The 27,195-nt window shown below is 38.9% G+C and overlaps 1 protein-coding gene across 1 annotated transcript in view; it reads left to right on the top strand.

Annotated features, from left to right (window-relative positions):
- tusc3 (tumor suppressor candidate 3) overlaps positions 1 to 27,195 on the top strand; it is a 381,130-nt gene that overhangs the window by 180,525 nt on the left and 173,410 nt on the right. The window contains exon 7 of the mRNA XM_072251817.1: positions 2,418 to 2,481. Coding sequence (XP_072107918.1) covers positions 2,418 to 2,481 — 64 coding nt within the window. The remainder of the gene's footprint in view (positions 1 to 2,417; positions 2,482 to 27,195) is intronic.

Raw genomic sequence — 27,195 nt, 5'->3', positions numbered from 1 at the left:
TCAGTCAAATGTCCAAGTAACCATTTAAACAGTCATATTTGAACCATAGATCTTCTTTCCAAAGAAAAACCAATAATATGTAATAATGAACAAATCTCCTTATCTTCTTGTATTAGTCTCTCAATGGAATATCCAAGTAACCTTTATAAATCTTCTTTCCGAAATACCAATAATATACAGATAACCAAACAACCTTTCAGATAGTTCATTCGGTTGTGGCGGCAGGTATAGTTTGAATGAACTCCAGTGCAGTTTTTGGATCAAAAAATGTACGAGGAGGAGAGTTAGGAGGAAAAACTTTAATTCTTGTCGGGTAATGCAAGGAAGGAAACAGTTTCTTATCATATGCATGTTTCATTACCAGAGCAAATATTGATCTTTGTTCCATTACCTCCTTCGGATAATCCTCAGATTCCTTAAATCTAAAAATTCTCCTTGTTTTCTTGCCTGTCGCATTATTTAATCTTTAATTTTAAAGTGATGAAAACAAACCAAAACAGATCTCGGTTTATTTGGATCTTTAAATTTTGAAGTAAAAGCTCTGTGTGCTCTTTCTATAGCATGCGGCTGTGATAATATGGTAGGAAATAAAGTATGAAAATGTTTACCAAAGTAAGCAGTTAAATCTCCATCTTCAGCTCCTTCTTGCAGCCCAACGATTCGTACATTTCTTCGACGAGACCTAGTTTCCAGGTCTATAATCTTATTTTGATATCTTTCCAAATGAGTTGTAGCTTCAAACAATTTTTGCTTAGTTATCTTCAATTCCTCTTGGTGTGTAATAACTTGAGTTTCCAAGATAATGAACCTCAAGGTAGTATATAGCAACATTTATGTGTTTTGATAATACAAACTGTACATTTATTTTGAACTTTGAAAGTTTTTAAAATAATCTGTTGCATTATGTGTTATCACAGAACAGCTATAAATATGTAAAAAAATAAGAATTACAATTATAGCCTGTCCTTCACTGCCTAATTACATCTTAATGTGCTTTTCTGTCAAAAATGATTTTTAGAAGTAGTGACTTCTGCAGGGAAGTGGGGTGGGGTGGTGGAATACATGATTGTCAAATAGCACACAAATCAGTAACAATGGAAAAAGGAAAGGTATGTCGCATCCGGAATTATTTCCAGTTAGCAGACGATTCCCTCCCACGCCGCTCTGACATAGCGGGGAACCGTGTACGAGGCAAGTTACAGCAGTGGTTTGCCATTGCCTTCTGCCGGGTGAGTTGTTTTTTAAGAGATCACCAGCTCTTAACAGGAGCAAGGATTAATAATCTACCCCTGTTATATTGTTTTTGGGATAAATATTGTCCAGTCTAGTCATAAAATCAGGATTAGGTCCCTGGACTTAATCCCCACGGAAAGATGTAAAAAGGGAGGAATATTAATGCATGTGGCAGAATGATGCAGAAAACTGTAAGTGTGCAGCTACATTAAACCCCTATATACTGATCAGTTTTATGGCTTTTTCCAGGGAACTCCCACATATTGTCATCCTAAAAGCACACCACACAATCTCTGCACTTAAACTATGCAGTTATCTGACAGGTTGCTATTGACATTGTTACAACCTTGATGTATATGAAGGTTATTCAGGCGTTATTCCTACAAAAGTTGAAATTACTTTGACAATGTTATGACTGCAAGCAACATATGTGCGATCCAGCGTCTTCAATATTTTGAAAGCCTTGGCTTGAAAAACAATGGTATGAATGGGTTTTATTGGATCCTTCTATTACAAGTGTGCTGAATGCCTGAAAATGTGGCTCGAAATCTGTCTATAGATCTAATTTGAATGATATTAGAAGAAGTAATTCAATGAACATGTAGCCTTATGAGTGACTGTATCCCAAGTATGTGTCTAAAGTTATACATGGACTGGACTTTCTCACTTCAACTAAAGATTAAGACATTTTGTAGCATTGACTTGCAAGCAGTTGCCATCAACATTTCTTTGTTACACTCAGCAGAACATGAATTTCATAATGAAGAATAAATTTCATCTGTCAGCTACTGATCTAACAACCCATTTAGAAACCTCTGAAACTATCAATATAGATATGGAAGGCTCAAAAGTAGTCAGACCTGGGTTTGAATTCCTCCATCTCATTTTGAAAATTATTTGCTTAGAATCTCAAACTTAAAATTTATTGCAGTGAAAAGTGTGAAAAGTTCCCAGGAAATTATCAAATGGTTTTATTCTTATGAGTAAAACTACTGGTCTTATGAAAATGTAGTCATAAGTGACAGTTCTAATCCCATAAGGTAAACTTTATGTTAGAATCATAGAAACATATGTAATAGGCATGTAAAAGTATCACAAATATATTGTTTATTGATTGTTGCTTGTTATGTTCTAGAGTATTTGCTCTTTCTCATTTTATATTTTTGAATGAATTATTTCCACAGAGCTACATCCATGGGAGTAGCCAAGCTCAGTTTGTTGCAGAGTCACACATCATTCTTCTCCTAAGTATCCTTTGAAATGTTTGATATGATGTTGCAAGATAATCTTGAATGAAGCAAGTGAAAAATCCAAGTTTACATTTGCATAGTAGAAAAATAAAAGTTAAGATTTTAAATTGTCTGTCCAAATATTAATTGAAGTATTACATAGGACATTAAGCTGAGAAACTCTCTTTCATGCAATCCCCGAGTGTCCTTCTGTCTTTCATCTTCCAAATCCAACAATTTAATACGTATAGTTGCCTGTCTAGTTCCACTCAAATGTATCACAAATATTCGCTTCATTTGCTCTTTGTGGTGGCAGGTTCATAATCATGGGTAAAGAATATAGTCATGCTAACTTGTGGAACAACTTTAATGATTGGTATATCTGCAATCCAAAATTATTAATTATTTTTTCTCAGCTCAAGCTGGTAAAACCTGAGGTATGGGCATAACCAAGCACGCTCGTTTCTCAATTGCTAGGAACTTGCCTGCTATTCTACTCATGTTTAGTATTGTGGCTTTCTGAGGATATTATTATTATTAGTGTTATTAATCAATGCATATCATGCACTTGTGCTTTCATTTCAAATGAATATTCCCTTTTTCTGCAATCTGTTGAATGATGTTTTGAATGTTTTTCATTGATGTATGCTAATATTAATGTTCACTTTCATCATCAAGGTGGATGAGCTTAGAGCATGGGTTGATACCTGGAAATATGATGTTGTAGCTATTAGTGAAACATGGTTGCAGGAGGGGTGTGATTGGCAATGAAATATTCCTGGATTTCGTTGCTTCAGGTGTGGTAGAAACGTGGGGGCAAGAGGGGGAGGTGTTGCATTGCTTGTCAGAGAAAATATTACAGTGGTGCTTTGGCAGGATAGATTAGAGGACTCGTCTAGGGAGGCTATTTAGGTGGAATGGAGGAATGGGAAAGGTGTGTAACGCTTATAGGGGTGTATTATAGACCACCTAATGGAGAGCAAGAATTGAAGGAGCAAATTTGTAAGGAGATAGCAGATATTTGTAGTAAGCACAAGGCTGTGATTGTGGGAGATTTTAATTTTCCACATATAGACTGGGAAATGATGAATGTGTAAGATAGTTTTTTGCAGCAATACATAGAGGTACCAATGAGAGAAAGGGCAGTGTTGGATCTCCTATTAGGGAATGAGATAGGGCAGGTGACAGAGGTATGTGTTGGGGAGCACTTCGGGTCCAGTGATCACAATGCCATTAGTTTCAGTATAATTATGGAGAAGGATAGGTCTGGACCCAGGGTTGAGATCTTTCATTGGAGAAAGGCTAACTTTGAGGAGGTGCAAAAGGATTTAGAAGGAGTGGATTGGGACAATTCGTTTTATGGGGAAGGATGTAATAGAGAAATGGAGGTGATTTAAAGGTGAAATTTTGAGGGTACAGAATCTTTATGTTCCTGTTAGGTTGAAAGGAAAGGTTAAAAGTTTGAGAGAGCCATGCTTTTCAAGGAATATTGGAAACTTGGTTCAGAAAAAGAGAGAGATCTACAATAAATATAGGCAGCTTGGAGTAAATGAGGTGCTCGAGGAATATAAAGAATATAAAAAGAATCTTAAGAAAGAAATTAGAAAAGCTAAAAGAAGATATGAGGTTGCTTTGGCAAGTAAAGTGAAAATAAATCCAAAGGGTTTCTACAGTTATGTTAATAGCAAAAGGATAGTGAGGGATAAAATTGGTCCCTTAGAGAATCAGAGTGGACAGCTATGTGCGGAGCCAAAAGAGATGGGGGAGATTTTGAACAATTTCTTTTCTTCGGTATTCACTAAGGAGAAGGATATTGAATTGTGTAAGATAAGGGAAACAAGTAGGGTAGTTATGGAAACTATGATGATTAAAGAAGAGAAAATACTGGAGCTTTTAAGGAATATAAAAGTGGATAAGTCTCCAGATCCTGACAGATTATTCCCTAGGACGTCAGTGGTGGGTAAATTGATGGAAAGTATTCTTAGAGATGGTATATATAATTATCTGGATAGACAGTGTCTGATTAGGAACAGTCAACGTGGATTTGTGCGTGGAAGGTCATGTTTGACAAATCTTACTGAATTTTTTGAAGAGGTTACCAGGAAAGTTGACGAGGGTAAAGCGGTGGATGTGGTCTATATGGATTTCAGTAAGGCCTTTGACAAAGTTCCACACAGAAGGTTAGTTAGGAAGGTTCAATCGTTAGGTATTAATATTGAAGTAGTAAAATAGATTCAGCAGTGGCTGGATGGGAGACACCAGAGAGTAGTGGTGGATAACTGTGTGTCCGATTGGAGGCCGGTGTCTAGTGGTGTGCCTCAGGGATCTTTACTGGGTCCAATGTTGTTTGTCATATATATTAATGATCTGGATGATGGGGTGGTAAATTGGATTAGTAAGTATGCAGATGATACTATGATATGTGGAGTTGTGGATAATGAAGCAGGTTTTGAAAGCTTGCAGAGAGATTTAGGCCAGTTAGAAGAGTGGGCTGAAAGATGGCAGATGGAGTTTAATGCTGATAAATATGTGGTGCTACATTTTGGTAGTACTAATCAAACTAGGACATACATGGTAAATGGTAGGGGACTGAAGAATGCAGTAGAACAGAGGGATCTAGGAATAATGGTGCATAGTTCCCTGAAGGAGGAATCCCATGTGGATAGGGGGGTGAAGAAAGCTTTTGGTATGCTGGCCTTTATAAATCAGAGCATTGAGTATAGGAGTGGGGATGCAATGTTGAAATTGTACAAGGCATTGGTAAGGCCGAATTTGGAGTATTGTGTACAGTTCTGGTCACCGAATTATAGGGAAGATGTCAACAAAATAGGGAGAGTACAGAGAAGATTTACTAGAATGTTACCTGGGTTTCACCTCCTAAGTTACAGAGAGAGGTTGAACAAGTTGCGTCTTTATTCTTTGGAGTGTAGAAGTTTGAGGGGGGACTTGATAGAGGTATTTAAAAATATGAGGGGGATAGATAGAGTTGACGTGGATAGGCTTTTTCCTATGTGGGGGAGATTCAAACAAGAGGGCATGAGTAGAGAGTTAAAGGGCAAAAGTTTAGGGGTAACATGAGAGGGAACTTCTTTACTCAAAGAGTGGTAGCTGTGTAGAACAAGCTTCCAGCAGAAGTGGTTGAGGCAGGTTTGATGTTGTCATTTAAAGTTAAATTGGATAGCTATATGGACAGGAAAGGAATGGAGGGTTATGGGCTGACTGCAGGTCGGTGGGACTAGGTGAGAGTAAGAGTTCGGCACGGACTAGAAGGGCCGAGGTGGCCTGTTTCCATGCTGTAATTGTTATATGGTTATATCTCATCTCATCTCAGCTTTTCTACAATCCATTGGCAGAGCTTTACCATTCTTGTTTGAATTGAGTTGTTGACTTTATTTCTTAAATCCTTCACATACATGAGGAGTAAAAATCTTTGCGTTACATCTTTGAATGTGTAATGTGCAAATTATAGTAATTTGTAATAAATAATATGTACAGTAAGATATACAAAAGAACAGTCAATATAGCTTAGAAATATAATTGTGTCAGTGTGAATTAATTATTGTGATGGCCTGGTGGAAACAGCTGTCCCAGAGCCTGTTGGTCCCAGCTTTAATGCTGTGGTACCGTTTCCTGGATGGTAGCAGCTGGAACATTTTGTGGTTGGAGTGACTCAGGTCCTCAATGATCCTTCTGGGCTCTTTTACGTACCTGTTGCTGTAAATGTCCTGAATAGTGGGAAGTTCACATCTATAGATATGCTGGGCTATCTGCACCACTCTCTGCAGAGTCCTGCGTTTGAGGGAAGTACAGTCCCCAAACCAGGCAGTGATGCAGCCAGTCAGAATGCGCTCAATTGTGCTCCTGTAGAAAATCCTTAGGATTTGAGGACTCATGCTGAACTTATTCAACCATCTAAAGTGAAAGAGGCGCTGTTGTGCTTTTATCACTGTACAACCGGTATGTGCAGACTAAGTGAGGTCCTCAGTGATGTGTATACCGAGGATCTTAAAGTTCTTCACCCTCTCAACCCCAGATCCATTGATGTCAGTAGGGGTGAGCCTGTCTCCATTTCTCCTGAGGTCCACAACCAGCTCCTTTGTTTTTGCAGCATTGAGGGAGGGGTTGTTTTCTTGACACCACTGTGTCAGGGTAATGACTTCTCTGCAGTCTTTCTCGTTAATATTTGAGATAAGGCCAATCAATATAGTATCGTCTGCAAATTTAATAAGCAGTTGGAGCTGTGGGTGGGATTGTATATCCAATCTGAATTTTCATCCAAATTTCATTGAACTATGCCCCAATATTTTTACTTCTCTTCTCTGCCCTGTCCATTCCTCATGATTAGACCTAATAACAAAACCACCTGTACAAAGCATTTTGTAGATTGGGTTAGAAAGGATCTGGTTATATTGCTGAAACTAAAATTCCCTAATCCCTTTTGTTGTTGTTCCTTTCCATGCCTTGTGGCTCATTGGGTGGCAACTTTGCCATTTCTTTAGCTTTTTTTGTATGTTTTTTATGAGGCTGAGTTGCTAGCTCGACTTTCAACCCAGCACAGATGGAAAGTGAGCTCGGAGCCAGCTGGATTCGAACACTTGACCACTCGCCTTGAAGTACGGTATGGATGTCACAACACCACTGTCTGACTGTAATCCCTTTTGCCTACATCTTTTCCAATTAATATCTAGATTTTGAAATCCTTCATGATGATTATTCTGCATTTCTCTTCATAGCCCTAATTTGGATTATTTCTTTCTCCACATCCTCTCTACTGTCAATTGTCACTATGATTGTCATTGTTTCCTACTAGTCTCTCAACCCCTATGGTTTTCTCTGAAGTACTGGAACAGAATCTCTTGCCCCAACTTCAACAAATTTCTCCAGTCACCAAGTTCCTGATTTTCATATTCTGTGAAGCATTGCTACATGAAATTGGACTCTAGCCAGACCCAAATGTATTTACACAAAACTATAGGTTTTACTCTTTGTAGAAGCAATACTCCCTGGAACTGGACTCCATATGATTGAAGCAGTAAAATAGCAAATCCACACTGTCTGAAAATTTGTAGTTGATAAATGTATTTGCATGTTACTTTTTCTGTTAAAAACAATTGCTTAATTTAAAAGTCATAAGTAGTGCACTGTTGTCAGCAAATTATGTTGTTATATTATCAATAGCACTGCATTTTGAATTTGCTTAATTTATGCATTGCATATGGTACATTATTCAGGAATGGCAAATTTTCTAGAGGAAAGCTCAATTCTCACTTAATACATACTCTTCAACTTTTTTCCTCCCAATGCAAAATTACATTTACAAAATATCATCTTACACCTTTACCTTTCCATTTACTTAGATTCGTGCAGATTCAGATTCCACTGGACAATGAACTTAATGAAAACATACTCAGTTTTGAATGAAATTAAGCCATGATGTTGAGTGAAACAATTCTACAAATTGACAAGTATTATAAATTATAAGACTGTAAGACATTGGAGCAGAATTAGGCCTGCTCCACCATTAGATCATGCTGATCATCTCAACCCCATTCTCATGCCTTCTCGCTGTAACCTTTTACGCCCTGACTTATCAAAAATCTATCAACCTCCACTTTACATATACTTAATGACCTGTCCTGCCAGCCGCCTGTCACAATGAAGTTCACAGGTTCACCATGCTCTGGCGAATTAAATTTTTCCTCATCTCCATTCTAAATGAACGTCCTCTATTCTGAGATTGTGCCCTCTGGTTTTAGACTTCATTAGTATAGGAAACATTCTTTCCACATCCACTCTATCTAAGCCTTTCAACTTTCAATAGTTTTCAATGAGATTCCCGCCCCCACCCCCGCGCTTCATTCTTCCGAATTCCTGTGAGTACAGGCCCAGAGCCGTCATCATATAATAAGCCCTTGAATCCTGGAAGCATTTTCGTGAATTTCCTTTGAAACCTTTCCAGTCTCAACATATTCTTTCTTCGATGAGGGGCCCAAAACTGCTCACAATACTCCAAGTGAGGCCTCGCCAATACCTTATATCCTTTTTGTTTTATATTCTAGTTCTCTCGAAATGAATGTTAATGTTGCATTTACCTTGCTTACCACTGACTCAACCTGCAAGTTAACCTTTCGATATAATGTGTATCCTTGGATGTTAAGCACCCAACTAAAATATTATGTCAGCCACGACTCAGTGATGCCCAGAATGTCACACCTGCCAATCTGCAACTGTGCTGCAAGATCATCTACCGTATTCTGTATACTGTGTGCATTCAAATATAACACCTTCAGTCTTGTATTTGTCACCTTTTTCAATTTTGTCCCCCTGTTACACTGCCACCCATCCCACTGACTGCAAGTTTGCCCTATCATCTGTCTCTCCTTCCTGACAGTTTCACTACACACTGCCTCGGTTTGTATACTGACTGATCCATCCTAAGCCCTATCATTCAGTATTTCATCCCTGTCAAATCAGTTTAAACCCTGTCCAACAATTCTGTCAAACTGCCCTCAAGGATATTGGTCCCCCTCGGGTTCAGGTGAAACAACTGGTGTCCTGTTTGTGCAGGTCATACCTTCCCCAGATGAGATCTCAATGATCCAGAAATCTGAAACCCTGTGCCCTGCACCAGTTCTTTAGCCTTACGTTTATCTGCCAAATCATCCTATTCTTACTTTCACTGCCACGTGGCTCAGGCAGCAATCCAGAGATTACCCTGGAGGCCTTGCCTTCCAGCTTTCTACCGAGCTCCCTAAATCTGATTTTCAGGACCTCTTCCCTTTTCCTACCTATGTCATTAGTGCCAATATGTAGTGAGACTTCTGGCTGCTCACCCTCCCCCTTTTAAATGCCATGGTGCCGATCCAAGATATCCCTGACTTGGGCACCTGGGAGGCAACACACCATCTGGGTATCTCTATTGTATCTAGGGAATCTTACTCCTCTAAATATCGAATCCCCTATCACTACTGCTGTCCTTTTCTCCCCCACCACCCCTTCCCTTCTGAGCCACAACAGCAGACTCACAGCTTTACCCAGGTATTTCATACACTCCAGCAGTGCGATAGGGTCTACTTATTATTGAGGGGAAAGGCCACAGGAGTACTCTGGCTGCCCAGTTCCTTTCCCTCTCCTGACAGTCACCCAGGTACCTAACTCCTGCAATTAAGGAGTGACCACCTCCCTGTAATTCCTTTCTATCGTGTCCTCAGTTTCTTGTATATGCTGAAGGTCATCGAGCTGCAACTCTATTTCCTTAACATATTTTCTGAGGAGCTGAAACTCAGTGCACCTTATGCAGATGTGGTTTTCCAGGAGACTGTAGGTCTGCCAGAATTCCCACATCTTACACAAGGAACACAACACAACCCCTAGAGCCATCCACATTGCACTATCTGTGTATTAATAGTGTAAGAATAAAGAAGAAACTTTCCAGATACTTACCTTGCCCTCCCTGATGAGACAAAGCACCAGTCCAAAACTGATCCACCCACAAAATGGCTCCTCCAACAATGGCTGCTACAGTTCTTCTTGCCTTATTTTTATTTCCCTTGCTAATGAATCACCATTTGATTGGGTTGTTGGAAAAAATGCCAAAAGCCCACAAACACTCCTTTTTAAAATCTCACTCACAGACCTATGAGTAGCCTCCTTTCTCATTCCTGATTCGTTTGGGCTGCCGGAAAAAAATAATAAAGCACCTAGTACCAATGCCATGATACACCACTGGTTACAAACTTCTAATCAGGAACGCATCCCTCCACAACAATCACAAACAACAGGAATTCTGCAGATGCTGGAAATTCAAGCAACACACATCAAAGTTGCTGGTGAATGCAGCAGGCCAGGCAGCATCTCTAGGAAGAGGTACAGTCGACATTTCAGGCCGAGACCCTTCGTCAGGACTAACTGAAGGAAGAGTTAGTAAGAGATTTGAAAGTGGGAGGGGGAGGGGGAGATCCAAAATGATAGGAGAAGACAGGAGGGGGAGGGATGGAGCCAAGAGCTGGACAGGTGATTGGCAAAGGGGATATGAGAGGATCATGGGACAGGAGGCCCAGGGAGAAAGACAAGGGGGGGGTGGAAACCCAGAGGATGGGCAAGGGGTATAGTCAGAGGGACAGAGGGAGAAAAAGGAGAGTGAGAGAAAGAATGTGTGTATAAAAATAAATAACGGATGGGGTATGGGGGTGGGTGGGGCATTAGCGGAAGTTAGAGAAGTCAATGTTCATGCCATCAGGTTGGAGGCTACCCAGACGGAATATAAGGTGTTGTTCCTCCAAACTGAGTGTGGCTTCATCTTTACAGTAGAGGAGGCCGTGGATGGACATGTCAGAAGGCAGAGGCTCGGAAACGAATCCTATAGCCAACTGGAGTAAGTTGGCGACGGAGGCACGTTCCAAGAAAGGATGTACGGCTGTGATAGCAAGTCTGAGTCAAAATGTGGTTAAAAAGTTGAAGAACCAAGAAATTACAGATGGGGAGCATGCCCTTACACTTCCTCCATTACCACCATTCAGGGCCCCAGACAGTCCTTCTAGGTGAGGCGACACTTCACCTGTGAGTCGGCTGGGGTGATATACTGCGTCCGGTGCTCCCGATGTGGCCTTCTATATATTGGCGAGACCCGACGCAGACTGGGAGACTGCTTTGCTGAACACCTACGCTCTGTCCGCCAGAGAAAGCAGGATCTCCCAGTGGCCACACATTTTAATTCCACATCCCATTCCCATTCTGACATGTCTATCCACGGTATGAACATCGATTTCTTACTAACTCTTCCTTCAGTTAGTCCTGACGAAGGGTCTCGGCCTGAAACGTCGACTGTACCTCTTCCTAGAGATGCTGCCTGGCCTGCTGCATTCACCAGCAACTTTGATGTGTGTTCCTCCACAACAATCATCTACTTCCATTCACCATGCCAATTTATGATCCAGTTTAGCTGTGCTTTAAGCTTCTGAACCTGCCTACCATGCAGTAGCTTTTCAAGTACCTAACAAGGGTTCACACATAGATTATCTCAAAGGGGATTCACTATTTTCCTGGGTACTGCCTAGTCCCAAAATCTTTACAGAATGTCTTGCGATTCTCCATAATCTTAATTAATGACACCCTCAGTATTTTTTTTAGTATAATTTTTATTGTTTTCTAAGTGAATATATGAAAAGATAATGTCTACCCTCCCCCCTCTCCTTAACTCTTCCCCCCGATTTATACTCCTACCTAAAAAGAAAAGAAAGAAAGAAGAAAAAAAAAGAACTACCTGGATATTGGAAGGTTTCCATGTGCTCCATGGGATTCAAAATAAATTTAGTATATTTATTTATTACTTTCCCCAAGGGACCAAGATCTTTATCATCGGAGCAACTAAATATGCCATCCTATCTTTTGTAAATAAGGGCGCCAAATATTCAAAAATGTTTCATATTTATCTCTTAAATTATAAGTAATTTTTTCGAGTGGAATAGAACTAGCCATTTTATTGTTCCAACGTTTCATACTTAAATACGAATCAGATTTCCAAGTAACTGCTATAACCTTCTTAGCTACTGCCAATGCAATTTTTATGAATTATTTCTGATATTTATTTAACTTAAGTTTTGGTTTTATCCCTTCAATATCACCTAATAGAAATAATACAGGGTTATGTGGAAATTTAGTTCCAGTAATTTGTTCCAATAAGACTCTTAAATTTATCCAAAAAGGTTGAATTTTAGAACAAGACCAAGTAGAAAGTAAGAAAGTACCAATTTCTTGATTACACCAAAAGCATTGATCAGATAAATTTGAACTTAATCTATTTATGTTTTGTGGTGTAATATATAATTGGTGTAAAAAATTATATTGTACTAATCTAAGTCGAATGTTTATTGTACTTGTCATACTGTCAAGACAAAGTCTTGACCAAGTTGTTTCATCAATATTAATATTCAGATCCATTTCCTATTTTTGTTTTGACTTGTGGATTCCTTGTTTAATTGTCTGCTTTTGAATCAAATTATACATACAAGAAATAATTTTTTAAATTTTTCCTTTTTGAATTAAAATTTCAATTTCTACATTGTTTGACCCAGTTTGCCTTTTAAGTAAGCCCTTAACTGAAGGTAACAAAAGAAAGTGTTATTTGATATTTTATATTTATTCTTTATTTGTTCAAATGACATCAATATACCTCGTTCATAACAGTCTCCTATAGATCTAATCCCTTTTTGGTACCAATTATATAAAAGTTGATTTTCCATTGTAAAAGGAATTAGTCTGTTTTGGAACAAAGGTCTCCTTGCTAATAAAGATTTCTTTATTTCATTATCAACATTTATCTTATTCCATAGATCAATCAAATGTTTTAATATAGGAGATTCTTTCTTTTCCCGTATCCATTTAGATTCCCATTTATATATAAAATCTGCAGGTATATTTTCTCCTATCTTATCTAATTCTATTCTAATCCATGCTGGTTTTCAATCATCAAAGAAAGATGCAATAAATCTAAGTTGATTTGCTTTATAACAATTCTTAAAGTTTGGAAGTTGTAACCCTCCTAACTCAAATTTACATGTCAATTTTTCCAATGATATTCTTGACATCTTACCTTTCCAAAGAAATTTTCTCACACATTTATTTAACTCCTGAAAAAATTTCTGTGGCAATTGTATTGGCAATGTTTGAAACAAATACTGTAATCTAGGAAATATATTCATTTTTACAACATTGACTCTACCCACTAATGTTATTGGTAGTATCATCCATTTGTCAAGATCTTCTTGATTTTTTTTCAATAGTGGTAAATAATTAAATTTATATAAATTCTTTACATCATTATCAAGTCTTATACCTAAATACTTTATGCCATTTACCGGCCATCTAAATTGGGTTGCTAATCGACATTAGCTATAGTCTCATTTAGTAGGAGGTAAAATTTCACTTTTATCCCAATTTATTTTATACCCTGATACTTTCCCATATTCATCCAATCTAGAAGATAATTTATGTAACGAATGCTGTGGGTTTGTTAAGTAAATCAAAACATCATCAGCAAAAAGATTAATTTTATATTCCTCCTGATTAACTCTAAAACCCATAATATCTGGATCAATTCTAATTAATTCTGCTAATGGCTCTATCGCCAGTACAAACAAAGCAGGTGATAATGGACAAACCCTCAGTATTCAAGAGATTCACTCAGTTGAATTGCATATGCCTGTTATATGATTCCTTTTCACCTTAATCAAGCCATTAATATACTTTATTATCAAAGATTCCCTAAATTTGCCTTTCACTTTTACAGAAGGTGTTGGCCCTGAACTCTTGCTAATCTTGAAAAGACTCCCACTTGCCTGATATTGATATTCACTGCTAGGGTCAGAGGTCCGCACCTACTTCAGAAAGACAACAATAATACCAGTGCCCAAGAAGAGCATGGTGAGCTGATTCAATGACTATCACCCATTTTCACTCACATCTACTGTAACAAAGTGTTTTGAGAGTTTGATCATAGCCATAATCAGTTTCTGCCTATCACCTCAAAGCGTCTAGAGTTGCTGCAGTCTCACTGGCTCTCCACTTGGCCTTGAAACACCTGGACAATGGCAAAACTTACATCAGGCTGCTGATTATTGATTACAGCTCAGTGTTCAGTACAATCATATCCTCAATACTAACTAAAAAGCTCCAAAACCTGGGCCTCTGTACCAGCCTCTGCAACTGGACCCTTGAGATCATCATCTGGAAACCACAGTCAGTGCAGATCAGAAATAATATCTTCCCAGTGCTGGTGCACCTCAAAGGTGCATGCCTAGCCCATTGTTCTACTGTCTCTACACCCACGACTGTGTAGCTAGGTACATTCTCAAATGCCATCTATAAATTTGCCGATGACACATCTATTGCTGGCAGTGTTTCAGATGGTGATGTGGAGGCAGATAGATATAGGAGTGAGATCAATCAGCTGATTGAGTGATATCACACCACCAACCTTGCATTCAGCATCATTAAGACCAACAAGTTAATGTGTACTTCAGGAAGGGAAGTCGAGTGAACACACACCAGTTCTCATCAAGGGCTCAACCTTAGAAAAGGTGAACAATTTTAAGTTCTGCGGTGTCAACATCTCTGAAGATTTATCCTGGGTCCAGTATATGGATTCAATTACAAAGAAGGCACAACAGTGGCTATCTTTCATTTGTGGAGACTTGGTATGTCAGCAAAGATTTTCACAAATTTATATAGATGTACCATGGATAGGATTCTAACTGGTCGCATTACCACCTGGTATGGAGAGGCCATTGTACAGATTTGGGAAAAGGTGCAAAAAGTTGTAAACTCTGTAAGCTTCATCATGGGCCTTGCCAGCATTGAAGACATTTTCAAAAGGTAATGCTTCCAGAATGTGGCATATATTACGAAGGACTTGCATCACTCAGACATGCTCTATACCTTTCCTACCATTGAGCAGGAGGTATAGGAGCCTGAAGACACACACTCATTATTTCAGGTACAGGTTCTTCCCCTTTACCATTGGATTACTGAATGGACAATGGACCCATGTACACTACCTTTCTAATTTATTTGCTCTTTTTTGCACTACTAATTTTAATTAATTGATATATTTTTCTTGTAATTTACAGTTTTTTTTTACTATTGCAATGTTCTGCTGCTGCAAAACATCAAAATTCACAACATGTGTCAGTAATATTCAACCTGATTCTGATTCTGCTTTTGAGTGATCTTTACTCACTGATGCTAAAACCCTATATGGTAATGACAGCACAATGTACTCTGCCCTGGAAGGGCAAACAAAGACTGTATGGAAAGGCGAACGCTAATGACAATAGATTCTTAAGCAATAATATTTCTGTTGACTTATAGTCCCTTTGTGTAAAAGATCTCTGATCCCTGATAATTACCTGATTCAATTATTTAGGTCGAACAACTTAATGGAACTATCTCTGAACAGAACCCCTAGATACCATAACACCATAAGACATAAGAGGAGAACTAGGCCATTCAGCTTATCGAGTCTGCTGTGCCATTTATTCATGGCTGATTTATTTTCCCTCGCAAACCCGTTCTCCTGTCTTCTGGTCACCTTTGACATCCTTACTATTGAAGAACCAATCAACCTCTGCTTTAAAAACACCAAATGACTTGGTTTTCACTGCTAATGACTTGGTCTCCACTGCCATCTGTAGCAATCAATTCTACAGATCCAACACCCTCTGGCTAAAGGTATTCCACATCATCTCTTTTTCAAAGGGGCTGCCTTCCATTCTGAGGCTGTGCCATCCGGTCCTTGACTCTCCTGCTATTGGTAACATCCTGTCCACTTCTATTCTATCTAGACCTTAAAATATTCAGTAGATTTCAATAAGATCCCCTCTCAATCTTGTAAAGCTCAGTAGATACAGGGCTAGGACCATCAATTGATCCTTATACATTGGTGTTTTCATTCCAGAATTATTCTCATAAACTTTCACTGGACCCTCTCCAATGCCAATACATTCTTTTTTAGATATGGGGCCAAAAGCTGCTCACAATACTCCAAATGTCATCTGATGAATGCCATATAAAGACTCAGAATTTACACTGTTGCTTTTATATTCTAATCCTCCCAAAATTAATCTGCAAGTCAGCCTTCAGGGAATCCTGCAAGAGGACTCCCAAGTCCCTTTGCTCCTCCGATTTCTGAATTTGCTCCCCTTTAGAAAACAGTCCATGCCTTTATTCTTCACACCAAAGTGCATTACCATATACTTCTCTACACTGTATCCCATCTTCCACTTCTTTACCCATTCTCCTAATCTTTACCCAGACTCGCTGCTTCTTCAGTACTACTTGTCTCTCTACCTATCTTAGTATCATCCATAAACTTACCACCAAGCCATCAATTCCATCATCCAGTTCATTAACATATAATATGAAAAGTAGTGGACTCAAAACCAACCTCTGCAGAACCCCACTGGTCACCAGCAGCCAATGAGAAAAGACCCCTCTGCACATTCCTTGCCTTCTCTCCATCAGCCAATCTTCTGTCCATACTAGTATCTCTGCTGTAATACTATGGACTCTTATCTTGCTTTGCAGCCTCATGTGCAGCACCTTATTGAAGAGATTTTGAAAATGTAAATAAGCAATATCCACTGTCTCTCCTTTGTCTATCCTGCCTATTATATCCTCAAGGAATTCCAACAGATGTGTCAAAGAAGATTTCCCCTTGAGGAAACCATGTTCACTGTAGCCTATTTTATCATGTGCCTCCAAGTAACATGAAATTTTATCCTTAATACTATACTGTACCATCTTGCCAACCACTGTTGTCAGGCTAACTGGCCTATAATTTCTTGATTTTTGACTCTCTTCCTTTTAAAGAGTGGAGTGACATTTGTGAGATTCAAATTGTCCGGAACCATTCCAAAATCTAGTTGATTCTTGAAAGATCACTTCTAATCCTTTCAAAATCTCTTTAGCTACTCTGTCAGCATCTTGGGGTATACCAGATCTGGTTCTGCTGACTTATCTACCTTAGACCTTTCAGCTTCACAAGCACCTTCTCCTTAGTAACAGTGACTACACTCAATTAGCTCCCTGACACACTCAAATTTCTGACAGGCTGCTGGTATCTTCCACAGTGAAGACTGATGCAGAATACTTATTTATTTCATTTGCCTTAACTTTGTTCCCCATTACTACCTATCCACTGTCATTTTCCATAAGTCCAGTGTCCACTCTTGCCTTTCTTTTACTTTTTGCATATGCAAAAAACTGCTTTTGGTATTCTCTTTTATATTATTGGCCAGCATACCTTCATCTTCTCTCCATATTGCTTTTTCAGTTTCCTTCTATTGGTTTATCATATTATGATCAAAACTTCCTAAGGGTTCCTTTATCTTAGGCTCTCTATTCAAACCCGATTCATTACCCAACACCAATTCCAGAATTGTCTTTTCACTGGTGGGTTCAACCACAAGCCGCTCTAAAAATCAATCTCATAGGCATTCTACAATTTTTTTCCAAGAGCAACAGGACACAATTTTACCATTGGAGTTGACCATTCAGAGTGAACGTTCAGGAGCTTTTGTTCATATATGGATGGTTGTAAATTTCTGCCAAGACTCTGTTGAGCCATAGACTGATACAGATTCAATTCCTTATCCACATTTACCTGAAATATCTCAAGAACCTGTCTTCACAATTCCTTTGACAATGATTCCAGATTCCAAATACACTCTGGAGAAAATTGTCTTCCTCAAATCTCATCTAAACTCTTATTCCTTATTTTAATTCTATGTCCTCTTGTAATGGATGCCTCTACAATGTTGTGTCAATATCATTCATAGCATACCAACTTGATTTCATTCTACTGTGCCCTCCAGCAGATGTTAAGTTTGAGAAGATGCAAAGGAGATTCACCTAGATGTTGTCTGGAGTAGAGCAAATCATCTTTGACAATTGGCTAAGTTTGTTTTCCTTGGAGGGCAAAAGGCTTAGTACTGATGGACTGAGTCATACACAATTATCATTGGCACAGATAGATAATAGGATACTTTTCCTCATAGTAGAAGAGTTTATAACCAGAGGGCATAATTTTAAGGAAAGTAAAAGGAAAGGTTTTGAGGAAGAAAATTTTCACCCAAAGGGGTAGAGATCTGAAACTAGGTCCATTGAAAATGTTAAACATCAAATTGATAGATGTTTGTTTGACAAAGGCACTAAAGAATATGGAACCAAGCTAGGTAAATGTAATTGCACTGTATGTCAGCCATAATTTAATTAATGGTGAAGCAGTCTGGTGAAGATAAATGGCCCACTTTGTTTTGTCCACGATTAAGTCACATAACATTCAGATTGGATAATGCAGTTGATAGAGCTTAATTTTCACAATCTACATTATATTTAAAAGTAAACACCAGGTTTCAAATAAGATTTTATACAATAAAGGTCCTGCACTTTAATTATCTGATGACTAAAACCAGTTTTACAAACCCCATTTCCAGAAAAGTTGGGATATTTTCCAAAATGCAATAAAAACAAAAATCTGTGATATGTTAATTCACATGAACCTTTATTTAACTGACAAAAGTACACAGAAATGATTTTCAATAGTTTTACTGACCAACTTAATTGTATTTTGTAAACATACACAAATTTAGAATTTGGTGGCTGAAACACACTCAACAAAAGTTGGGACAGAGGCATGTTTGCCATTGTGTTACATCACCTTTCCTTTTAATAACACCTTTTAATCGTTTTGGAACTAAGGATACTAATTGTAGTAGATTTGCAATTGGAAATTTTGTCCATTCTTGCTTGATATAAGACTTCAGCTGCTCAACAGTCCGTGGTCTCCGTTGTCTGATTCTCCTCTTCATGATGCGCCATACATTTTCAATAGGAGATAGATCTGGACTGGCAGCAGGCCAGTCAAGCACACGCACTCTGTGTCTACAAAGCCACGCTGTTGTAGCCCGTGCAGAATGTGGTCTGGCATTGTCCTGCTGAAATAAGCATGGCCGTCCCGGGAAGAGATGTCGCCTTGATGGCAACATAGGTCTCTCTAAAATCCTAATATACACCTCAGAGTCAATGGTACCTTCACATACATGCAACTCACCTATGCCGTGAGCACTGATGCACCCCCATACCATCACAGATGCTGGCTTTTGCACCTTTCGCTGATAACAATCTGGGTGGTTGTTTTCATCTTTGGTATGGAGAACTAGCCACCCGTTTTTTCTGAAAACTAACTAAAATGTGGACACATCTGACCACAGCACATGGTTCCACAGTCTTTCGGTCCATCTGAGATGAGCTCGGGCCCAGAGAACTTGCCAGTGTTTCTGCATAGAGTTGATGTATGGCTTCCTCCTTGCGTAATACAGTTTCAAGTTGCATTTCTGGATGCAGCGATGGACTGTCTTGAGTGACAATGGTTTTTTGAAGTACTCCCGAGCCCAGGTGGCTATAATTGTCACAGTAGCATGACGGTTTCTTAGGCAGTGCCGCCTGAGGGCTCGAAGATCGTGCGCATTCAACAGTGGTTTCCGACCTTGCCCTTTACGCACTGAGATGTCTCTGAATTCTCTGAATCTTTTCACAATATTATGTACTGTAGATGTTGAAAGACCTAAATTCTCTGCAATCTTGCATTGAGAAATGTTCCTTTTGAACTGACTAACAATTCTCTCACGAATTTTGGCACAAAGGGGTGAGCACCCATCCTTGCTTGCAAAGTCTGAACCTTTGATGGACACTACTTTTATACCCAGTCATGATACCTCACCTGCTACCAGTTAGCCTGCTTAATGTGGAGTCTTCCAAACCGGTGTTACTTGAATATTCTGTGCACTTTTCAATCTTATTTTAACTCTGTCCCAACTTTTGTTGAGTGTGTTGCAGCCATCAAATTCTAAATTTGTGTATATTTACAAAATACAATTAAGTTGGTCAGTAAAACTATTGAAAATCTTTGTACTTTTGTCAGTTAAATAAAGGTTCACGTGAATTAACATATCACAGATTTTGTTTTTATTGCATTTTGGAAAATATCCCAACTTTTCTGGAAATGGGGTTTGTATTTTTGGTTATGTTATTATAAAATAATGATTTACTTAAATATCTCATTCGCTGCACAATTACTTGGTATAGTCATAGATAACATGTGAACAAGATATGACAATCATATCTGATTGTGCAGTTTCTACATCCCAGATGGAAAGATAATAAATGAAAACAACAGGAATTCTACAGATGCTGGAAATTCAAGCAACACACATCAAAGTTGCTGGTGAACGCAGCAGGCCAGGCAGCATCTCTAGGAAGAGGTGCAGTCGACGTTTCAGGCCGAGACGAAGGGTCTCGGCCTGAAAGGTCGACTGCGCCTCTTCCTAGAGATGCTGCCTGGCCTGCTGTGTTCACCAGCAACTTTGATGTGTGTTGCTTGAGATAATAAATGATGTCAGTTTTATGTTTTAATTGAAATTGAGTATAATATAAAAAAAAGCAGCTGTTATCCAGTAGAGATAGTGAAAAGCCGAAACACCTAAGGCAAATGGAAATCATTTATAGGAAGGATTAAAGAGTCAGTGAAAGAGTCATGAAAATAAGGGTAAGTGGGGTGGGGATAGAAATATTACAATCTACAGAGGGATTGTAAGCATTGGAAATACCTTCCACATTTGTAAGGTGCAGTCAGCTAATCTTTTCTTGCTTATTAAATGAGCTGTGTAAAATATTTTGCTCCAAAGTGAGTTTTAAGAATGAGCAATTGTACATTCTACTTCTGCTCTGATGAAAACAAAAGGAATAGAATCAAATAGGATGCTTAGACCTGACAGTAGTATGCCAATGCTACCTCAGAACAGAAAGTGAATTCCATTTCCTAGAAAAGTAAATGAGCACAAATAGCTGCAGTCACTTAAGTCAGGTCAGATTCACTGCCGAGTGTTCGAAAACTCAACCAATTTAACAGCACTCTTTTCAAGGTGATCTTTATAGCTAACAATGATTCAAAAACATTGTTGAATGAATACCACGGCTACTCTTTGATAATATTTCAATCAATGGAATTATTAGAGTGCTGGTTTTCAAAAACTTAACTCAAAATATGCAAGGAAATTGCTTTGATTTATCTTCATTGTAAGTTGGTATATAGATATCAATAAACCAATGCTACTTTGTGACAGTATTAAATATGCACCTGTCATGTTACCAAAGCAGAGCTTAAATCAACTAAAGTAAGATATTCCATTTTTTTTCATGTCTGTATCTCATGAGTCTTTTGTGGAAGTAAACACTGAAACAGCTAGGTGATGAAAATTACTGAAAGATATTTGATAATTTTTGATGTTTTATATGTGATACTAAAGTACTATTTTTAGTATTTTATTATTATAAACTGAAGTACCATATTTTATTGTACTTTATAGCTATAGTACTGCTATGTCATTACTTAGTAAAGATACTAAGCTTCTATCATTAAATATGATAGTAACATTAAAATGTGCAATTAATTGTTTTTAATGCTAATTGGAGCTACAGTATTGCAATAATTCAATTTTTGCTGATGAGTGACCCCTTTTATTATAACTGAAGATTCATGCTAATTAGATATTTTTTGCTATTCCATGTTGTACAATTCTGTTGATTTCCATCTGGCTCCTGAGTGTTCTGAGTCAGTAGTACAGTTACAAGATTGTAGAAGCTGAGGTTGTTCTATATGAAACAGCAAAGGGTGAGGGGGACTGAATAGAGGTCTTTAAAATGAAGGATGCAGAGAGTTTGGATAGGGTGAAGTTGTTCCCATTGGTGGAAGAGTTAATAGCCAAAGAATACAGAAAGAAGGTGATTGACAAAAGTGAAGCAAAAAAATATCTTTTACACCACCTATGGCTTTGATTTGGACTGCATTATTGGGTAGAATTGAATGGGGATGTGGAGATGTGTGCCAATAACACAAGCTAAAAAGTAACTATTTAACAGTGTCTGTCTAAGTCACCAATCTCCTTTCCTGACTAAGCAAGTAGCATTGTTGTTGCTGTGCTTTTATCAAGACTTGACAAGACTGAAGCAAAAGGAACAGAATTAAATATACTTATGAAGAAACAATAATTGGCTAGAATGTGTGATTGCTGTCTTCCTTCAGATGCCCATCTGTTCGAGCGCCCAGGCTCTGTGGCAGTGTCCGTGGTTGTGAACGGGCCCCACTCCCAATGTGCATCTCATGAGTCACCAGAGACCTGATGAGAGACATGTCCGGGTTGTGTGGAGCTGGAAGCAAAGAACATCTTCCTGTGTCATTATGCTCCCAGTCTACAAGGTTCTCGGCACTGTCCCACACCCTGTGGGATACCAGGATGTGCTGCACAGAATCGACCAGGGACTCATCAACCAAGCGAAGAGGAGTCAGTGGTAGGAGTGGTGAGTGGAACAAGGGGGCAGAAGTTACCGGCTTGAGCTGGTAATCATAGACCACTGGGTAATTCTTCATGGATGATGATGGTGGGTGCAGCCTATTGTTGGCTTTGTTGATAATAGCCTTCTCCACTGCAAATGACCCCACATAGTGTGAAGCCAACTTGCGGCTCTCTACTTTCAATGACAAATCTCTAGACGGCAACCAGACTTCTTCGCTTGGTTTGAAATGCTTCACCTGTCAGCAGAGCCGATTAACACACAGGCATATTGTTTCTGGATGTGCAGTGGAGAAGCCCTGGCCTGGCCCATGTAGCATTGGACCAATTGTTCAGCTGCAGGGACTCCCACATCAATTTATTGGTCAGGACAGGGTGGTGACCAAAATCCCTTTTAGCATTCAAAAGGGGGCATTGCAGAGGAGGACAACTGGAGGATATTGTAGGCAATCTCTGGGAGTTCCAGGTTGTAGGTTTGCAAGATACCAGGCAGCACAGTGTTGTCTACAGATCCTAATTCACTCTTTTAGTCTAGCCGTTAGATTGGGAGTTGAAACCTGATGAAAGGCTGGCTGTGGCTCTCAAAGGAGAACAGAAAGCCTTCCAAAAACAGGATGTGAACAGTCGTCTTCGTATCAGATACTATGTCCAAAGAGATGTCATTCAGCCTGAATGACATAAGACCATAAGATATAAAATCAGAATTAGGCCGTTTGGTTCATTAAGTCTGCTGCACTATTTCATCATGATTGATCCACTTTCCGCTCACCCCTAATCTCCTGCCTTCTCCCCTTCATGCCCTGACTATTCAAAAATCTGTCAACCTCTGCCTTAAATGTGCCCAATGACCTTGCCTCCACAGCCGCCTGTGGCAATGAATTCCACAGATTTGCCACTCTTTGACTAAAAGAAATTAGTCCTCATTCCATTCCATTCTAAATGGATGTTCCTCTATTCTGAGGTTGTGCCCTCAAGTCCTAGACTCAACCACCATAAGAAACATTCTCTCCATATCAACTTCATTGAGGCCTTTCAGCAATTGATAGGATTCAATGAGATCCCCCCTTGTTCTTCTGAATTCCATAGAATACAATCGCAGAGATATCAATCAACCTCGTATGGTAACCTTTTTATTCCAGGATTCATTCTTCTGAACCTCTTTTGAACCCTCTCTGATGTCAGCACTTCCTTTCATAGATAAGTGGCCCAAGACTGCTCGCAATAACCTAAGTGAGGCTCACCAGTTACTTATAAAGCCTAAACATTGCATCCTTGCTTTTATATTCTTGTCCTCTCGGAATGAATGCTAACATTGCATTTGCCTTCCTCACCACAGACTCAAATTAACCCATAGGGAAATCTGCATGAGGACTCCAAAGCCTTTTTGCATATTGGATTTTTGAATTTTCTCTCCACTTAGAAAATAGGTTACATTTTTATTTCTTCTACCAAAGTGCATGACAATACACTTACCAACACTATTCCATCTACCACCTCTTTGCCTATTCTCCTAATCTACTTGCCCCTCCATCTATCTTAATATTGTTTGTAAACTTGGCCACAAAGCCATCAATTATGTCATCTAAGTCAGTAACATATAATGTAAAAAAAAAAAAAATCCCAACACAGATCCCTAAAGAACACCACTAGTCACCGGCAGCCAACCTGAAAAAGTTCCCTTTATTCCCACTCTTTGCCTTCTGCCAATCTGCCAATGCTCTATCAATTGTAGTATCTTTTCTGTAATACCTTGGACTCTTAACTTGTTAAGCAGCCTCATGTGTGGCCAATTGTCAAAATCCAAGAACACAACTTCACCAATTATCCTTTGTCTATCCTTTTTATTTCTTCAAAGAATTCCATTAGTTTTGTGAAGAAAGATGTTCCCTTAAGGAAGCCATGCAGACTTCAGCCTATTTTGTCATGTGCTTCCAAGTACTCTGAAACCACATCCTCAACAATCGACTCCCAACATCTTTCCGACCAATGAGGTCAGACTAACTGGCTTTTAATTTACTTTCTTCTGCCTCTCTCTCTCTTCTTGAAGAGTGTAGTGACATTTGATATTTCTCAGCTCTCCGGAACTATGACAGAATCTACTGATTCTTGAAAGATCATTCCTATTGATATCCACAGTCTCTTCAGCCACCTTTTTCAGAATCCTGTGGTATAGACCATCTGGTCCAGATGATTTATCTACCTTCAGATCTTTCATTTTCCCAAACACTTCCCTAGAAATGGCAACTTCACTCACTTCTTCCCCTGCTTTTAGAATACTTCTTCTTTGGGATGTATCTATCCTGCCCCTTCCAAATTGCTCCCAAAAATTCCAGCCATTGCTCCTCTCTCATCCTTCTGTAATTCCCTTTACTCTACTGTAATGCTGATACATTTGACTTAAGCTTCTCCCCCTCAAATTGCACAATGAATTTTATCATATTATTATCTGTGTCCCGTAGAGATTCCGTTCCCTTAAACTCTCTAATCAATTCCAGTTCACTGCACAATACCCAGTCCAGAATAGCTGATCCCCTAGTGGACTAAACAACAAGCTACTCTAAATGCCATCGTGTAGGCATCTACAAATTCTCCTTCTTAGGCTCTAGCACCAATCTGATTTTCTCAATCCACAATGGTGCGAGAAAGGTTGTGAACCATGTAGAATTTTCTCCATTGCTGCATGAATATAACCACAAATGTGATCAGATCTTCACGTAAATCCTAAAACTAAATAAAGAGAACCCAATTAAGTTAATAACACAAAAACATTATACTTGTTCATTTATTTATTGAGAAAAATGGTCCAATATTACATGTATTTGTTGGTAAAACTATGTAAACCTTTGCTTTCAGTAACTGGTGTGACCCCCTTATACAGCAATAACTTGAACAAAACATTTCCAGTGACTGTTGATCACTCCTGCACATCAGCTTGGAGGAATTCCAGGCCATATCTCTTTACAAAACTGCTTCAACTCTGGGATGTTGGCAGGCTTCCTTGCATGAACTGCTTGCCTCACATCCTTCCACAACATTTTTCTAGGATTAAGATCAGAACTTTGACTCAGCAATTCCAAAACATGATTTTTCTTCTTTTTAAACCATTCTGTTGTTGGTTAACTCTTGTCTTTTGGATCATTGTCTTGTTGCATTGTCGAATTTCTATTAAGCTTCCCTGCTACCCTGCCATTCCCCTGTAAAATGTTTTGATTGAATGTTGAATTCATTGTTCCCTCAATGATTGCAAGCTGACTTGTCCCTGAGGCAGCAAAGCAGACCCAAACCATGATGTTCCTTCCACCATGCTTCACAGTTGGGATGAAATTTTGGTGTTGGTATGCGGTGCCCTTTACCCCCCAAACATAGCAATGTGCATTTCTGCCAAAATGTTCAACTTTTGTCTCATCCGTCTCCCGAACATTGTCCCAGAAGCATTGTAGAACATCCAGATGATCTTTTGCAAACTTCAGATGTGCAGCAATTTTTTTTTTTGGAGTGCAGTGGTTCCCTTTGTGGTGTCCTTCCATGAACACCATTCTTGTTCAGTTTTTCTTATAGTGGACACATGAACAGAGACTTTAGCAAGTTTTAAAGATTTTTGCAAGTCTTTTGCTCTTACCCCTGGGTACTTTTTCACCTCCTTCAGCATTGCATGTTATGCTCTTGGTGTCTTTGCAGGATGCCCACTCCTAGGGAGAGTAGCAACAGTACTGAGTTTCCTCCATTTTTAGACAATTTCTCTTACTCTGGACTGATGAACACTCAGGTCTTTAGAAATGCTTTTGTAGCCTTTTCCAGCTTCATGCATCTCTACAATTCTTCTAAAGTCCTCTGAAAATTGTTTTGATCTGAGGCATGGTACATAAACAGATCTTTTTTGAGAAGAGCAGGCTCTGTCAGTAACCTGACTTTGTGTGTTTTTCTTTATAAGGCAGGGCACCTCTACAACCCACACCTCCAATCTCATCTCATTGATTGGAGCACCTGACTTCAAATAGCATTACCCCAGAGCTACACATACCTTTTTCAACAAATACATGTAATATTGGATCATTTTTTTCAATAAATAGATGAACAAGTAACATGTTTTTGTTGTAATTTATTTAATTGGGTTCTACTTACCTAATTTTAGACCTTACGTGAAAATCTGATCATATTTAGGTCATATTTATACAGAAATAGAAAAACTTCTACAGGGTTCACAAACTTTCTAGCACTGTACCTGCATATTGAAAATCCCCATAACTATTGTAACATTGCCCTTTTGACATGCCTTTTCTATTTCCTTTCATAATTTGTAGACCAATCTTCGTTACTGTTCAGAGGCCTGTTTACAAGTCTCATCAGGCCCTTGCAGTTTTTTAGCTCTATGTAAAAGGATTCTACACCTTCCAATCCTATCTCATCTCTTTCAAAGGATTTGATTTCACTTTTTACCACCAGAGACATCCACTTCCTCTGCCTACTCACCTGTCCTTTCAGTACAATGTGTATCCTTCGATGTGAAGCTCCCAGCTCTATTCTCCCCTCAGACATGACACACTGATTTCCACAACATCATACCTGCCAATCTCTAACTGTGCTACAAGTTCATCTACCTAATTCCATTTATTGCGTGCATTCAAATATAACACCTTACGTCCTGTATTCATCACCCTTTTCATTTTTGTCCCTCTTTTATATTGCAACTTATCCCACTGACTACATTTTTGCCCTATCATCAGCCTCTTCTTCATAGCAATCTTACTACACAGTCCCACTGTTTGTAAACCAATCACCACCATCCTCAGCCCTATCACACCAGTTCCCATGCCCCTGCGAAATTA

The sequence above is a fragment of the Mobula birostris genome, chromosome 3 (genome assembly GCF_030028105.1).
Source record: "Mobula birostris isolate sMobBir1 chromosome 3, sMobBir1.hap1, whole genome shotgun sequence".
Lineage (NCBI taxonomy): Eukaryota > Metazoa > Chordata > Chondrichthyes > Myliobatiformes > Myliobatidae > Mobula > Mobula birostris.
This window is presented reverse-complemented; position numbering and strand designations above follow the sequence as displayed.